This window comes from Pelophylax lessonae (genome assembly GCF_965119305.1).
Source record: "Pelophylax lessonae genome assembly, chromosome: 3".
NCBI classification, from domain to species: domain Eukaryota; kingdom Metazoa; phylum Chordata; class Amphibia; order Anura; family Ranidae; genus Pelophylax; species Pelophylax lessonae.
Window position 1 is genome coordinate 196,563,212 of NC_138770.1, and position 18,081 is coordinate 196,581,292.

Genomic DNA, 18,081 nt, shown 5'->3' on the forward strand with positions numbered 1-18,081 from the left:
TCTATTTGTGGGGAAAAAAAGGACATCCGTTGAAATAATGCAGTGCCGAATCACAAAATATAGCCTGGTCAGGAATGGGGTAAAATCTTCCTGATCTTAAAGTGGTAAAAATACGCTCATTGAGGATTTTTTTGTCAAAGACATGTAGCTAAATACATTTTGGCCTAAATATATGACAAAATTAAATATATTGGATATTTTTTAACTGTCAAAGTAGAAAATGTCAATTTTTTCGCAAAATTTTTACTGATTTTTTATTAATATCGCAAAAAAAAATGAAAAGTGCAGAGGTGATCAAATACCACCAAAAGGAAGCTCTGTTTGTGGGAAAAAAAAAGGACGTAAATTTTGTTTGGGTACAGGGTTGCATGACCGCGCAATTGTCAGTTAAAATCGCGCAGTGCTAAGTTGCAAAAAGTGGCCTGGACGTAATGTAACACAGTGCCGTATCACAAACAATTGCCTGGTCAGGAAGGGGGGTAAATCTTCCAGTAGTAGTTAAGAAAGTATATTTCTGTTGTTTGTAGAAAATGTCTGAAAAGGACTCCTCTGGAGGGAGAGATCTCAAAGCACTCTTGAAATGGCACCACACAGAAATAGCAGTGGCGATTACTGATCTGTTCCCACTTCTTTATGGTATGATGGACAGAGACCTTGTTTCTGAAGACAAATTTCAGGTACATGTGATCATCTGCAAGTGTGTATCATTGACATATGTGTGACATGCCATTAAATCTCCCTGGCCTGAATAAAATATGTGCCTAATTTTGTATTCTGACAGCTGGCACCACCACCTGTCAACATACCCAAACAGTGCCTGATGCTGACTGCATACAGCCAACAATAATCTGCCTGGCTTCTTCGATTTTTTTGAAATGAAGGATGTTGAGGAGAAGGAGGCTGATTGGGCCACCCACTGAGTGAATGTTGGCTGGTTTTGCCAGGATTTGTCTGAAATACACTCTGAGTATGGTCAACTTAAGCTTTCAGAACCTTTAGATCAGGGGTGTCCAAACTTTTGACCTTCCTGGGCCACATTGGAAGATTGAGGAGTAGTTGTTTTGGGCCACACATAAAATACACTAACAGAAAGATAGCTTATGAGCAGAAAAAGTCAGGCACATCACAAGTCAATGAACACTGACATAGATAATGTACCTATCTGGGTAATAAAACTTATTTTTTCTTTTTTTGTAATATCTTATAAAGTAACTAGACTTAGTAAGTAAAGTAATTTTCTTTACTGTACTTAGAAAGGTCCAATAAAGAGACACTGTCAAATATTTCTTCTGCCACGTGTGTTTGCTAAGTGTAAACGTATTTTTACAAAACAAAACCCCCCAAAAATGTAACATTTTTAGGCAGGTTTACAATCATGTGTAGGGCCGCAATCATAGTTGTCTTGGGTCACAGGTTGGACAACCCTGCTTTAGATCTTTTCTTACCATGACTTCACAGGAGACCCAGCGTGCAGGCGAAGGGATGGGCGCACAGAAAGCCTTCCATGCTCTTCTTACTTGGCTTCTGACTGGTGACAAGGACAATATCCGCAACTTCTGGTCTCTCTTATCCTCCGAATATATTCTGAAGAGCTACCCCCGTCTTTCAGGAATTCACAAAGCACTCCAAACCGGTAAATGTATACTCAATTGTTGTTAATTGAAAAGGATTTTTTTTAATAAAAGGATTTTTTTTAACAGTTGACTAAGTCAGTGTGTGGGAAATGACAAAGAACTATCATTACTACTAACCTTCCATGATGTAGTGCCGCTTCTGCCTTTATCACACATCGACGCACACCCTTCTGTGTTTTGTTCAGGGATTCCTATGTACTGACCTCTGACAAGTTCTCCTGACCTGTGACTTGTTTCCTGGTTATCCCTGTCTGCTGCCAGACCTGACTTCTGGCTTGTATCCCTATTATTCGTGTTTGCTGCCTTCCCTGACTGGTGGCTTGTATACTGGTTATCCGTGTTTGCTGCCTTCCCTGACTGGTGACTTGTATACTGGTTATCTGTGTCTGCTGCCTTCCCTGACTGGTGGCTTGTATACTGGTTATCTGTGTCTGCTGCCTTCCCTGACTGGTGGCTTGTATACTGGTTATCTGTGTCTGCTGCCTTCCCTAACTGGTGGCTTGTATACTGGTTATCTGTGTCTGCTGCCTTCCCTGACTGGTGGCTTGTTTACTGGTTATCTGTGTCTGCTGCCTTCCCTGACTGGTGGCTTGTATACTGGTTATCTGTGTCTGCTGCCTTCCCTGACTGGTGGCTTGTATACTGGTTATCTGTGTCTGCTGCCTTCCCTGACCGGTGGCTTGTATACGGGTTATCTGTGACTGCTGCCTTCCCTGACCGGTGGCTTGTATACTGGTTATCTGTGTCTGCTGCCTTCCCTAACCGGTGGCTTGTATACTGGTTATGTGTCTGCTGCCTTCCCTGACTGGTGGCTTGTATACTGGTTATCTGTGTCTGCTGCCTTCCCTGACCGGTGGCTTGTATACGGGTTATCTGTGTCTGCTGCCTTCCCTGACCGGTGGCTTGTATGCTAGTTATCTGTGTCTGCTGCCTTCCCTGACCGGTGGCTTGTATACTGGTTTTCTGTGTCTGCTGCCTTCCCTGACCGGTGACTTGTACACTGGTTATTTGTGTCTGCTGCCTTCTCTAACTGGGAGTTTGTATACTGGTTATCCATGTCTGCTGCTCTAGCTTAAATCCTGGTTATCCATTTCTGCTGCCTGCCCTGGCCTCTGGCTTGTATTTTGGCTGTCCCTGTCTGCTGCCTAATCTGGCCTGACCATTTAATTTTTTTTTTTTATGTATTAATGTATTGCGCTGCCTCTACACAATGTAAACAACAGCTAAAACAGCCTGTGCTAAAGCAGCCTGCTGGTCTTAGCAGATCACTCCTATACCAGGGCATTGGCTTACAGAGACTTGTACTATGTCAGATTCAAATACTTGCACAAATTGCATTTACATTCTTTATTTACCAGTGTATACAAATCTATATTTATACATGTATTTTTTATTTGCCTGGAGTTCACCTTTACCTGTCATTTATCAGCATCTAATAGCTTGTCTCAGCGCAAGGCACGTCGTCATCCTTCAACCACCAAACGGTCAGACCATCATAAAGCTCAGGCAAAACGGAAAGCTGGAAGTGAGGAAAGTGGATCCACAGGGCATTCCTCTGCAACAGGTAAACTGGACTGAACACAGGAGAGATGAGAAAGATTAATGTTTTTGGTGTTTTTGGACACTTCATATGCACAGCTCATGGTCTGGGGTCCTTTTCCAAGGGTCTTTCGCAGCAGGCAAGTATGAGCAGTGACATAAATGTCAAGAACACCCTTGTATAACAAAAGGCTATGTACTTGACGAGATCATGGTTTTATGTATGGGATGTATCTTATATTGCTGTATTACTCTCAATTTAATATGATGTGCATCAAGGCTGGCCTGTCTGTGTTGTGATATGCCCGAAATAAAAAAAAACGTAAAAAAAATGTGGTGTTGTTAAGCATAGCGTTATTTTTAAAATAATACTTCTGAAATTAGGCAAGGTGAATTTGTTTCTTTTTTAGGAGTAGTTTGGGATTTTGGCTAATTTTCTGACCTTGTTGTATGTGCACTATAAAATGAGTGCTGGGATTAAAAATTTGCACCCCTCTGCTGCTTCTAAAGTGCCATTAACTAATGTCTAAAGCAGCCACACTCAGGAGTGGCAGAGGCTTATCACAAAGGGCTTATCACTAAAGGTGGGCTTGGCATTTTAAATTCTGACTCTATCATTTATACAAAAAGTCTTAGGCCCCTTTCACACTGTAGAGTCCGTCAGCGGACTCCGTTTTTCTCAGCGGGGGATCGAGCCGCCGATCCCCCGCTGAGCAGGTGGATGGCAGCTCTGTCTCCGCTCTGTGTGCGGAGATGGAGCTGTCAGGTCCCCACTATCCTCTAAGGGGGAATCGCATGAGAACGGACCGCCTGTCCGTTCTCATCCGATCCCATCCAATCCGATGGCGGATGGAAAATAGGGTTTCCATCCGTCCAGATTTGACGGCCAGAATCGGATCGGATCAGATGTCATGTCTCTGCTAACATCCGATGCCCCATAGAGATGAATTGGGCATCCGTTCAGATCCACCTGAAAAACTGACAGGCGGATCTGAACGGTCCGCTAGTGTGAAAGGGGCCTTAGTCTTAGTCATTAATGGGCAGGCTGAATGTACCAAGTTGAACGATTGATCAACTTGGGTACAAGCAGCCTGTCGGATTCCCTTGCGATTATCTCTAGCCGCTGCTATAGCCGCTAGCAATAATCAGTGTCTTCTCTCAGCAGGAGCGGGCGGGTGAAGTCGCCCCTACCGGGAGCAGACAATTGCTGGGCAGGAGGGATTCCCCTGTTAGCATTGTGTGGGTTAATGAAAGAATTGTGCTAATTTTTTTCTGCAACCCTTGGTTGCAGGAATGAAATTTGCACTGTGTATGGCCTGCCTTAAAGTGAAACTAAAGGATGTTCTTATTTTTCAAAAATCAAAAAATATTCCCTAAACATCTACTACTTGATGGCCATTTAATCTATTTTTCTTGAAATTCTTTATTACTGTGTTTTTCTGCTTCCTTGTAATGTCCTCCATGAGCTCCTCAATCTCTCCTTTTCCCACTTACTTCTGTTTGTTTGCAGCGAGCAGTACATGTTATTTGCTGTCATATGCACTGCTGTATGCACGCTACAAATTCCATAGTTTATAATTCATAGTCCATTCATAGTCCATCTGGGGAGTGAGTAAGGGAGGGTGTCTACATTCCTACATTCAGTGGGGCAATAGAGAAGGAACATAGAGACCCTCCTACACAAAGTCAGAGTTGCTAAAACAAAGGAATTTGGAGAATTGGAGAAGGCTTGGAGCAATAGAAGGAACTTTTTAAAAATACATGCTTGAATAGATTTTTTTAAATTTTATTCTAGAGTTTAGGGTCCGGTTAAGCATTTTGTGAATGCAATATGCCAGACATTATGCTGTGTTCAGTTAAAACAATTATTAGTGTTGCAGCAGAAAACTAGGAATGCACAGTTGTGGGAAATTTTAATTTTCTGACCCAAATTGTCAATCTGGGAAATGAGATATATGGTTATAGTCAAGTGACACATTCTGATGCTGCTAAATATAGTCATTAAGGTGCTCATGGTGGTTTTATCTAAAGAAGAAACATCCTGAAGCCTGAATTAAATACGCTTTCTGAATTCCTGATAATCAACCCTATTCCTCTTCATAGTTTATTCTAGGTATGCTATTGATGTTATGATAACTGATTGATTACTCTTTATGCTGACCAGGAACACCAACCAAATCCAAGTTACCTCGTAAACTGGAAAAAAATGACAAGATGGGATTATCAGAGCTATCCCAAGCACAATGTAAGTTACATGAATTGACAGTTTTGCTGATCTTCAGATGTGATATACAAGGCAAAAAATACAAAGTATGAAAATTGAACCCTATATAAAGGATGAATGGAAGAAAAAATGTTGGTTCTATCAACTAATCAATTTTGCCATGGAGTTCTTCCTACTAAGCACTCCTTCAGGGCTGTAGTAGATACCTGGTAATTGGGTGTGAATAGGTAGAAATGTACTTCAAGTGACTGGCATCTTATATCTGCAGGCATACTCTTTATATCTACTGTATGTACTAGACAATGGATCGATTTTCTAAAAGCAAATAGGCTATTTACTTTGCAAGGGAAGTTGCACTTTGCTAGGGAATTTTCCCCAGAGCTTAGTGAATGTGGTGAAGCTCTGCTGACTTCCATTATCTAATCATGTGCAAGTGTAGTCCTTTTTTGGAAGGGGGGTTATGAGAACCAGCCCTCCCAATCAGGATATGGCACTACACCTGTAGGTAAATAAGAGAACCAAATCCTTCGATAAGTGGAAGAGTGGGTTTGATAATAAAGTTGGCAGTGCTATCACCCAGGACAGGGCCTCAGTGAAGGGATTCCTATCCTGGGAAATTAACCTATCCTAATCCAATCAAAGTACTGGGGAGCAGAGTTAACCATATGTATATAGATGCTCACCACTATAAAAATAATATAAGCTTTATATAAGAAGAGAATAATAATAGTGCATACTGTACATCCAATATACAAACAGGTATTATCAGCAAAGGCCCCAACAAGAGTCCTGGTGGAATTGTGCACATACACCCAGGTACATATAGTTATTATAAAATATACCTCCAGATGAATGTTGCAGAAAACTTCAATTGCAGGTGCTCCTGAGGATGTTTGCAGCATCCGTATTAATGTTAAAGACTTGAAGACAAGATCAGCAGTGATGGGGAGATCCTCCAACTGTTGCCCAACCAGCCTGGAACACAGGTTCTCACACACAGAAACTTTGATGTGGCACTGGAACTCAGAATCAGCCTATCTATTCCCTAGTAGTTTCTAATCTGACATGTAAGTGGACCTCAAACTACCAGAAGTGACTGTCAAATACCTAACCTGGCTGTAGCCTATGCTGGTTATCGAACCCTAAGCATAAACTAGCTATAGAATCCCGACTTGAATTAACAGGGTTAACTAAAATAACAGGGACTGCATTTAAACTCTATTGCAATAAACAGGTTCACCTAATAATATATTAGAAGGTGACCACTACATACATACAGTAGCACAGGTCTACTTTAGCTATCTGGCAATGTGCATGTGAGTTAATAACAATAGGGAAGAGACTTGTCTATCACTATAAATCAGCACAGGACGTTATGCACAGCTACAAATAAACAGCCAAAACACAGGAATAGTCCCTGCTTCTGGTCTGGGTAAAATACAGTACTGCAGTAATACAGCTTCTGTATATGGACATGTGATGTCAGGAAGTGATAATACATAACTTTAAATAACCCTGTGATGTTAACAGCTAACTTTGGAAGGCAGTGGATCCCCACACAAGCCAACATGCTGTTTTATTTCATTGTACAAGATTATTTACAAAGTAAAAGCGCTGGGATAAATTACCTTGCAAAGTAAACAGCCTATTTGCCTTAAGTAGATTAACCACCCCAATGTCTCCCATTTCCATTCCTCTATTTATTATATGAAAGTGCCTGACCTAAAAAAAATGCTGGGACAGAAAATTCTAATTAAAGCTTAAGATACCAGCAGAAAGTGACATGACTCTGTCGTCTTTTTGGCCCATTGTAGATTTTCTGGTCTATATTTCAATGTTGTGTCTCTTCACCAGGTCAGATTTAGGTATCTGTAGTCATTGGACGCTGACTGATTCTAGCACGGGTGTCCACACATAAAATACAATAACAATAAGGATAGCTGATGAGCAGATAAAGTCTGGCAGATCCCAAGTTAACGATCACTGATATATATAATGTACCTATTTGAGTAATAAAACTTCATATTTTTTGTAATATATTTTTATTATGGGAAAAGAGGACAACATAAAACTAGTGCGATATTTGACACTGTTTTTGATAAACTAACGCAGCAATATCAAGTTCGATGGGTGGAGTTGCAGTTCCCAATTCATTTTCAAGGTGCTCATCCGATATTTTGGTTCTAATTTTGCCCTTCACGTGCTTCATCCTTGAAAATAGTTGCTCACAAATATAGGTGCTGCTGAAAACTGATGACATGACTAAAGCCCCGTACACACGATCAGATTATCGAACGATCTGTCGTCCGTTTTTTGTGGCATGCTTGTCTGATGTGGAAAGTGAAGAGGTTATTTTCATACGAATTTTCCCGTACGACAGAATTCTACTTCAGAAGTGATGTCATGTGTTGGATTGCTTTGTATGTGCTCTTTCGTCTCTGAGCATGCCTAGTCTTGCTCTTAAGATTTTTTTCTGTCGAAATCTGTACTAATGAGACGAAAATCGGACGTTGTATTACGGACAACAAAAATTTTATAGCCTGCTTATCAGGATTTTGTCAGCCGAAAAGTCGGAGTTGGCTGTCGAAAGCACCATACTAACAATCCGAAAATCGTCAGATCGGTCGTCGGACGAATTTTCCCTTCAGATTTTCTTATCCTGTGTACGGGCCTTAAGGTGTGATTGTGAGGAGTGGGAGATTTTACTTGGGGAAGATAAAAGTTCAGTAAAGAGACACTGTCAATTTTGTCTTCAGCTGGATGTGTTCGCTAAGTGTAAACGCATTTCAAATAAAAAAAATTCTTAGTACGGTAAGTTTACAATTTTATATTGGGCCACAGGTTTGACACCACTGGGTTATAGTCCTTTTTCCATCAGTGCCATTTTATTTTGTAGAGCACCATAGAAAGTCATATGATTTGATGTGATTTAGAAGTCATGTGACTGCCAGCATATTTTTCACATGTCACTGGAGAGAAAAAAAATCAGGATTTGATACAGTTTGTAAATATCTTTTATTTATTTATTTTTACCTTACATTCAATACTCAGTCTCACCTTTAATGTAAATTTGACTTTTGGGTCATGACATCCTCAGATCTTCCAAAAATCCCAACTTCATTGAATGGGGGTGATGGGAAGCTTGTTGTCCTCACCATCAGCAAACCAGCAGTGGACAAGAAAACGGACACAGGTAACTTTGGAAGCATTTGGACTTTTTATTGATTTACTTTGTTGATTCAAGGCTGAGCTAACTACATAAAAGATCAGTGAGGGAAGAAGAAGTAGTTGTTTATCAAGTGGTCTGTTTCAATTGTATTCCCTTAGGTAACATAGTTTTATAACCTGATAATCCTATCAGTAGATCTTTTTTTTAACTCTTTCTGTAACAGGCCAAACTGTTCAGCAAAATTGTCAGTTACAGGGTCTGCACTAATCATTTAACACTGGTGGAGGCAGCTTAAGGCCCCTTTCACACAGACGGACCATTCAGATCCGCCTGTCCGTTTTTTTTGGCGGATCTGAACGGTCCCCCCATGCATCCCTATGGGGCATCGGATGTCAGTGGAGACATGTCCACTGACATCCGATCCGTCAAATCTGGACGGATGGAAACCCTATTTTCCATCTGTCCAGCGGATCGGATCGAACAGACCAACGGTCCGTTCCCATCCGATTCCCCCATAGAGATGTATGGGGCTCTGATAGCTGTGTCTCCGCACACAGTGTGGAGAACAGCTGTCATCCTCCTGCTCAGCAGGGGATCGGCTGATCGATCCCCCGCTGAGATAAATGGGGTCCGTCCGACGGACATACTGTGTGAAAGAGCCCTAAAAGTTCACTTTGTTTCATGGTTTAAACCTTTTTTTCCAAAAGAATAATAATGTTGCTGTAACCGCTTAAAAAGCATTTGTTAGCCACTTATTTTCTATATTTTAATATAGATATTGATACATGTGCATCTAAGGCTACCCTGTCTCAGGGTATAGCTGAGCCAGGGCTAAGCTGAGGCAGAGGCATAAGAGGCTTTTGCTTTGGGCACCTTGCTGCAGGGTGCAGAGCTGGAGCAGGAGCCTCTGTTGCCATTGCATGGTGTAGAACTGAGCTATAAATCTCAGCAGCTTTCTCTGTGTAACTAGTGACATTCTGCTGTCAGTGTGACAGCTGTTCACTAAACAAAGCACAGTGCCCGGCTCTCAAGGAGCTCCAATAGCTACACTGGGAGAATCTTTTTTTAAACTTTGCATTCGTTTTTTTGTGACAAACTAGGAGTGCAGAGTAGACACACAGAGGCAAGTCCCATGGAACTCGCCATGCAGGCATTTATTGAGGAACTCAGGTGTATGGTAGGGGTGGCAGTGTGACATAGCACAAAGAGAAAGTCCACAGGGTGGTAATATGGCAAAGGACAGGTAAACAGTTTGCAAAGAAGCAATGGGGCACAGCACTGATAAAAAATCCACAGGTAGCTACATTGAACAGCAAAAAGAAATGAGGGGCAGAAGAGTTTGAAGACTCACACTGCCGAAGTCCAACTGACCTGGGTAGTAGGTGTGGTGGTCTTGACGTCAGGGGTCTAGGCAGTGCACTCTGCAGAGGACGCTGGGCATACTGCAGAAAGTGCATGTAGGGCAATCCATGGAGGACTCTGGGCACAAAACAGAGAGGACAGGCAGGGCAATCTGGCACACAGGGTAGACAGCAATGTGGACACAGCAAAGGTCATGTGACTCAATAGCTGACAGCAACCTCAGCCAAGGGGATCCAGGTAGGGGGGCAGGGAGGGGAGGTTCAGAGGACAGATGGCAAAGGTCATTCACAGGCTGATTGTGGGTCCTCAGAGGGCTGGGTGTCCTGGTATCAGCTTCAGGACCACATATGTAGCAATTGTGAGACACAGCAAGGAGAAATAGTCCACAGAGTAGCAAATACAGCAAGTCTCAGCAGTCCTAGTGTCCGGAGAGTAGCAAACAGCCCATGCAGGCAGCAGTTCTAAACATCTTCTCGAAAATCATATAATAACTATGTGAATAAATATATCGAAAAAACATCAGTGTGCAGCTACTGTACAGCAAGTGCAAAACTCAGAAAATTACAATCACAATATTACAGCGCTTACATAAAAAAATTATACATCACATAGCAACAAATGTGCCATAAATAAAAATAATAAAAAGTCTTTCAAAATATCATATAAAGTGCTCAAGTGCTCCAAACTCCAAAATACAAGGTGCAGAAGTGCTTGATGTAAAACATGCTGCGAAGTTTGCCACACTCCCCTGTTGTATCCCCACTCACCAGAAAGAATAGACCTGCAGCTTTTTAGTCTGGGGGTCAACCAAGCTTTTGTCTGGTGAGATGGAATCTAGGCCACTAAACAATTAAATCAGGTCCCACCAACTGTTGGTCTTGGGGTGACTTTAGTGACCTTTGGACTTAATGAAATATATGGTGCCCATAGTCAAGTACAGTAAAAAAAACATTTATTGCGCACAATAAAAATAACTTACAAGATTTGCAGAAAACACAGGCATATAGCAATATCAGAGGGTCTTTTGAGTTCGCCACTGGTAGCGTGCGTTCCACGGAGGTCAGGAAGGGATGTCGCTGTGGAGGCAAGATCTGCCTCCAGGGCCGATAAGCCTGACAGTCCAAAGATCACTAAAGTCACCCCAAGACCAACAATTGGTGGGACCTGATTTAATTGTTTAGTTGCCTGGATTCCATCCCACCAGACACAAGCTTGGTTGACCCCCAGACTGAAAAGCTGCGGGTCTATTCTTTCTGGTGAGTGAGGATACAAGAGGGGAGTGTGGCACACTTCGTGGCATGTTTTACATCAAGCATTTCTGCACCTTGGATTTTGGAGCACTTTATATGATATTTTGAAAGACCTTTTATTATTTTTATTTATGGCACATTTGTTGTTATGTGATTTATAATTTTTTTGTGTAATTGTGTTTTGTGTAATTTTTTGTGTAATTCTGTAATATTGTGATTCTAAACATCTTCTTGTCTCCTTCCAGTGGAACCTCCAAACATAGGTTCCCCTGTGTCCATCAATAGGGGAAGCTCTGAAAAGGCTGACATTTTCTGCCAGCATAGGGATATTCTATTGTACTTTGAATTCAGCCATGACCTTGGCACCAGATTGCCGGTGCCGAGATGTCTGGCTTTCTCCAGGTACAGGATACAATGACGTCTGTGCTACCTGCTGAGAGGAGCCTCACCTTCTACCCCCTGTGTGGCAAAGGAACTTACAGGTCAGTTATGCAGATAAGCTGACTTCTTTACGCTTGGCCTCTGCATTAGAGATTATTGCTTTCACACAAAAACAAACAGAAAAAATTGAATATTTCTGACTACAGTTTGCAGTGCTAAATTAAACAGCTTGTGGGAGGGTTAATGGGAGGGAATTTTGGCACCCTCACCTTGTGTCACAGTACCATGTCCTGTGCCAGGGTAACAATGCTGCTATACAATGTCACTGCAGAACAAAAAATGGTGTCAACTTTTTTAGGGAAATGGAAAAATGATGGATCTATGCCAGGATCAGAAGGTAACAAAACTATGATAAGATAAGTGAGGCACATAAACAAAATTGGTGTATTTATGCTAGTAAAAGACTGTTTCATGTTTCATTCTCTATTTTGCCCAATATTACACTTTAAACAGAGCACCATGAATTGTCTGGAGTCTGGTCTGCTCACTCTTCTGCTGCTGGACAGATTTACCAAAGGTATTGCACTACAGATACCTATGGATCTTTGTGGGCATCTTCTATCTAGAGTTTAGTATGGGCATGTCTTGTACATGTCATGTAAGTCCTATTAAACAACACATGTATTGTAAGAAAGCTCAAGAAAATGTAAGTTGCCTTTTGGCTTAATTATCTTTTATATTTGATTATGCCATTTTATCTGGTTAAAGGTGGTCATATTTGGTTGATATTTGGCCGGTTCAGCAGGGACCAGCTGAATTTCGATCAGTGTGTGGCCATCCTTGCCCAACAGAAGTTAATAATTTGATCAACTTCTGTCAAAGGGATGTGCTGGAAAGCTTCTGTCAATCATGTTCTGCAGCCAAACAGCTACAACTGCTGATCAATATATTCTGACAATGGGGGGTCCTGCTGTCAGAATACAATGTCCTGGGGGGATTGCTCCATCCACCTCCTTTGTATGAATAGAGGGATCTATTCTTTTGTTTTTGTATGTTTTTTTTGTTCAGCCCACAAGGTTTAGTTGTCGGTAGAATAACCTTTTTATTTGATATGTAAGTATTATTGAAAAGTTTCTGATTTTTCTGCTTTCCCAGGACTGCCCTTGCTGTTAAATGTTAATTCCTGGGAAATATTCAGCCAAAGAAATGGCCCAGGTTTTGAACATTGACTTATTGAACAATAAAAATGCATCTTTAACTACACAAGAAATCTGTTGTCTCTTAATAAATACTAGGCTAATAAAGGTATTGATACATGTTCAGCTTTTTAAATGTGACAAGATACATTTAGTATAATTCAAGTATATAACAATGTCAGAAATTTGTATATACAGTATCACACAAAAGTAAGTACACCCCTCCCTCACATTTTTGTAAATATTTTATTATATCTTTTCATGTGACAACACTGAAGAAATTACACTTTGCTACAATGTAAAGTAGTGAGTGTACAACTCACTCGTATAACAGTGCAAATTTGCTGTCCCCTCAAAATAACTCAACACACAGCCATTAATGTCACAGTACATGTTGGCATTCATGGTTCCCTCAATGATATAATAAAATATTTACAAAAATGTGAGGGGTGTACTCACATTTGTGAGCTACTGTAGTTCTTCATGCTCCCCACTAACAATATTTTGTGTTAAAACCTCAGAAAAGTTTACAGCTACAAAAAGGGAAATGTTTGTGTGATTTGTATATTTAAAAAGTACACTTGTTTTATTGACAATTAAATAAATTACCAGTTCTGTCATAGGCTGAAAACATTCTAATACTCAGACAGGGCAAGACCAAAGGAAACAGAACTGGAGAGCGTAGATCAAAGCCGCAACCATCCGCTAAAGCTGACCCTTCGTCCCAAACCACCCTCTGGTCTTGTAAGCTCTAATAATACATATTATTATATTAATGTTTAGTTATAAAAAATATATATAAATGAAGTAAAGCCAGTGAGTTTGGATGCTAAAGTCTAAGGATTACCTTTAATATAAAACAAAATCATTTACAGCTTGAAAAAGGAACATCTGACTTATGTTGAACTGGGGGATGCCGACAGGGCCACTCACAGAAAGAAATTTTGCAGAAAATTTAAATTCATTCTATCTATGGTCAACTACTTTACTGTTCATATGTATAAGCTTTTGTTTTCGTCTAAAGGCCCGTACACACTTGACGGAAATCGGACGAAATATCCTCCGATTTTTCTCTCTCTTGCTCAGCGTTCATAACTGTTTTTAGTTGACAGTGCATAAATGTTCACGAAATTTCTCGTCCAATGTTTTTTTTTTTTGGGACATTTGTTCCTAGACTTCCGGGTCGTCGGCAACTTCAGATCATGCGCAGTGTTTCGTATCCGATTTTTCACCGACATACTGCATACACATTAAACGAAAATTGGTCGTCTGGGGACGGACAATAAAAATTTTGGTGTTTGTCCCTCCGTTTTTTTTCGTTGAAAATGTCGGCATCGGCTGCTGAAGGTTGTGTACACACTAGCCGAAAATCGTACGATTTTACCTCGGACGGGAATTTTCGGCAGATTTTCTACTAGTGTGTACCCCACTTTAGCTGCATTTTATCCCCATTCAAATCAGTGAATGGAAAAAAAAAAAAAACCTAAAAAGCAGCTTGAAGCAACAAAATGAACAAGGCAAATAATCAAGTTAGAAGCAATTCAAACAAACCTACCTGCGCATACTTCCTTTGGGGCGTATCATGGAAACTGTTGGCGATTGCACCCGATTCATGTACCTGTTACAGACTGTCCATGTCCACGCTGTACACTCAGTTCTCAGTACATTCACCACCAACCTCCCTCCCTGGCCATTGCGCCTATCACACTAACAGGTGTATGGCCAAGGAGTTTTGTAGTGGGGTGGGAGGAACCCGATGGGGAAATGAACTGAGAAACTAGTTCCCTATCAGGTCCACTTGACTTTTGATTAACAGCGCATGGCAGTGGGCAGATCCATAGCCACTGGTCAGTCCAATAGCAGCTTTTGAATCCACCTAGTGCCATGCACTGTCAGACTCAGTGAAAAGTAAAGCAAACCAAATGGGCACATTGCTCATATTTGGTTAATGACATCACCCGTATTCCTGCTTACATTTAGCATTCTGCTGGGGAATCAGCACTGTGCAGGAAGGTGACACAAACACAAAAGCTTCTCAGCAAAGTGACTGTCCACTCTCAGCACTGGCATACTTCTGTACATCAGCTCAAAAATCTGACAGGGGTTATAAATAGAGGTCGACCGATTATCGGCAAAGCCGATATATCGAAGGCCGATATGCACTTTTCCCGATATATCGGAATCGGCACCCGGAGGTTACCGATATTGCCGATATTTCGGGAGAGTGCTTGTACCGGAGTGATGCCTGCAGCTAGAGGCATCACCCCTGTACCAGCATCCATAGCCGACGGTCGGCTGTCTTGTAATGACAACCGATGCGGCTGAGAAGCCGCTCGGCTGTCATTACAAGGAGCGGGAGGGGACGTCCGTCCCCGCTCCCACTGCCTTCCGCGGCCCGCCTGGGTCTCCTGTCCCATCGGGAGAACCGGGCAACCAGCCTGCATGGCCGCCGAAGACCCGATCAAAGCCGCATTCGGCTCTGATCGGGGCTCCATGTAAAAAACCCAGAAGTGATGTCATGAGTCACATCACTTCCGGGTACTGTCTGGCGCCAGATTACAAAAAAATGACAGCATTCAAAACAGCCAAACTTGGCGTTTTAAATGCTTTTAAGTGCAGAGGAGAGGTTTGGGGTCTTTTAGACCCCAGATCCCTCCACAAGTTTACCGGTCGAATAAAAAAAACATTTTTTTTTGTACGAAAATATCAGCCGATACTGATATGCATAGGCCAAAATATCGGTATCGGTATAGGCAATGCAAAAATGAAAAAAAAAAATGTAATTTGGGCGGTTTTGAATTTCCCTAACTGTGTTTAACTTGCTTCTGAGTCTAATGCTTGTGTATATGAGCTTTAACCCTATTCATCACATGATTGATTATCCCCACGATGAAAGAAGATGTTCTTTTTCCTGTGGTTTGAATCGTCTGCTTTCTGTTCCAGTTATTCCCCCTGCCCCTGGTTATGGTGCTGGAAAAAACAATGTTATTTTGTCAACTAAGTAACAGAGTATTTGCCATACTGCTTAACAATATCTATTTCTCCCTCCATATGCTCCATCTTACAGAGGAATGGCGGCTTCACCTGTTTCTGTCACGTCAGTTTGTGGCGCTTGGTTGCACTCTTTATTGCTTTTGTTTCTCCTCCTCCTTTTTGAGTGCCTCCAAATTTTTATTTGAAGAGCATTACATCAGGCACACTTCCTGTTTGCAGACGACCAGTATAAAGAAATGCATGCCCATTAGGTAACCGGGTCGTGGACCTTGACTGGGGTGGGTAGGGAATGAGGGAAAGCTTATTTTGAGCAGATAAGACTGGTCGTGATACACTTTTTACAGCCCGCACTACCTCTGGCCACCATTAGAGGGAGACTCCACTCCAATCTAGCTGGCTGCTAGTTTATGATCTGTATGCAATCTGCCAACACCTAGTACAATTGCATACAGTTTGGCAACAGATTTAGACCAAGTAAATAGACACTAAAATGCAAAAATCTCTCTAGGGATAGGAGTCCTAGCTTAGAACCCAGAAGCCACTACTTTTTAAATTTAATATCCCAAAAGTGGGCATCACATATATGTACAAAGGAGGAGAATTACAAAAAATACAAAAAAAAAAAGACAAAAAGGACATACAGAGTTGGCTATTCACTATGAAAATAAAAAGGGATAAAAACAGAAATAAACTTTTCAGAGGATTATTCTGTGACATGAGCATGTCGGAAAGTCTGCGATCCACCAGTCAGACTGTCTTTGCATGAAGCACGTCATCCTTATCTCAGGGTCCTCAATTTATTGAAATTTATTGAAAAATGGATGCTGGCTGGACTTTAGCCCTTGGCCAATCAACCCTGGGGGGGTCTGAAGTGACCAAGATAAAATAGGCCATGAATAGTTCTGATGGCTTGGTCGGAGACAGGATTTCATCACTCCGATCGCAACAATACCAATCACTGCTTGATGCTGTATAACGGTTTTACATAGTTAGTGAGGTTGAAAAAAGACATCAGTCCATCCAGTTCAACCTATGATGTGTGTGTGTGTGTGTTTGCTGTTAACCGTACATTGTATACCCTTGTATGGTGTGGTCTTTAAGGTGCCCATCTAATAGTTTTTTGAAAATATCGATGATCCCTGCTGATACCACTGCTTGTGGAAGAGAATTCCACATCCTTACTGCTCTGACAGTGAAGAACCCCCTGCGTATTTTAAGGTTAAACAGTTTTTCCTCTAGTTTTAGTGAGTGGCCACGTGTCTTATTATATTCCCTTTCTCTAAAAAGTTTGTTCCTTATGCTAGGGTTGCCAGTACAGTATTTGTACATGGATATCATATCCCCCCTCAATCGTCTCTTCTCCAGAGAGAATAAGTTCAGTGCTTGTAGTCTTTCCTCATAGCTGATGTCCTCCATTCCCCTAATCATTTTTGTTGCCCTTCTCTGGACTTTCTCCAGTTCCAGCACATCCTTCCTGAGGACCGGTGCCCAGAACTGGACAGCATACTCCAGATGTGGCCGGACCAGAGTCTTGTAGAGTGGTCGTATAATTTCTTTATTTCTGGAGTGAATCCCCTTTTTTATACATCCCAGTATTCTGTTGGCTTTGCTTGCAGTGGCTTGGCATTGCATGCCACTGCCAAGCCTGTTGTCTACCAGTACCCCCAGGTCCTTTTCCATCTTAAATTCACTCAGAGGTTTCCCCCCTAGTGAGTAGCTTGCTTTTGTGTTTCTGACGCCCAAGTGCATTACTTTACATTTCTCAACATTAAACCTCATCTGCCATGTAGTTGCCCACCCCATTATTTTGTTCAAGTCCGCTTGTAAGGTTTCAACATTTTTTAGGGATTTCTCTTTGATTGTACACATTACTAATACGGTTTTACACATACACATAGCCCAAAATGTGTGCGATCAGAAGGAATTATTTTTATCTCTCTGCAACTAATATTTTAGTGTTTATGAGAGATAAAATAGCTGTTCTTGGACCACTCCTTTTCTCAATCTACACCTCCTCCCTGGGTCAGCTGATTGTCTCCAATGGCTTTCAATATAATCTCTACGCTGATGACACCCAAATCTATCTCTCCACCCCTCAGCTCACTCCTTCAGTCTCCTCACGCATCACCAACTTACTAACAGACATATCAGCCTGGATGTCACATCACTTCCTCAAACTCAACCTGTCAAAAACCGAGCTCATGGTATTTCTTACCCCACGGTCCTCTTCCCCTGACTTCTCTGCCAACATCAACGGCACAACTATCAACCCGTCCACCCATGCCAAGGTCCTAGGTATAATCCTGGACTCTGAACTATCCTTTCAGCCACA

At 41.7% G+C, this 18,081-nt stretch overlaps 1 protein-coding gene across 1 annotated transcript in view; it reads left to right on the plus strand.

Annotated features, from left to right (window-relative positions):
- Positions 1 to 530: 530 nt before the first annotated feature.
- LOC309550441 (autoimmune regulator-like) overlaps positions 531 to 18,081 on the plus strand; it is a gene marked incomplete at its 5' end in the record, with an annotated part of 54,479 nt that continues 36,928 nt past the window's right edge. Inside the window, 6 exons of the mRNA XM_082250820.1 lie at positions 531 to 677; positions 1,459 to 1,633; positions 3,064 to 3,198; positions 5,338 to 5,418; positions 8,495 to 8,590; positions 13,402 to 13,499. Coding sequence (XP_082106946.1) covers positions 531 to 677; positions 1,459 to 1,633; positions 3,064 to 3,198; positions 5,338 to 5,418; positions 8,495 to 8,590; positions 13,402 to 13,499 — 732 coding nt within the window. The remainder of the gene's footprint in view (positions 678 to 1,458; positions 1,634 to 3,063; positions 3,199 to 5,337; positions 5,419 to 8,494; positions 8,591 to 13,401; positions 13,500 to 18,081) is intronic.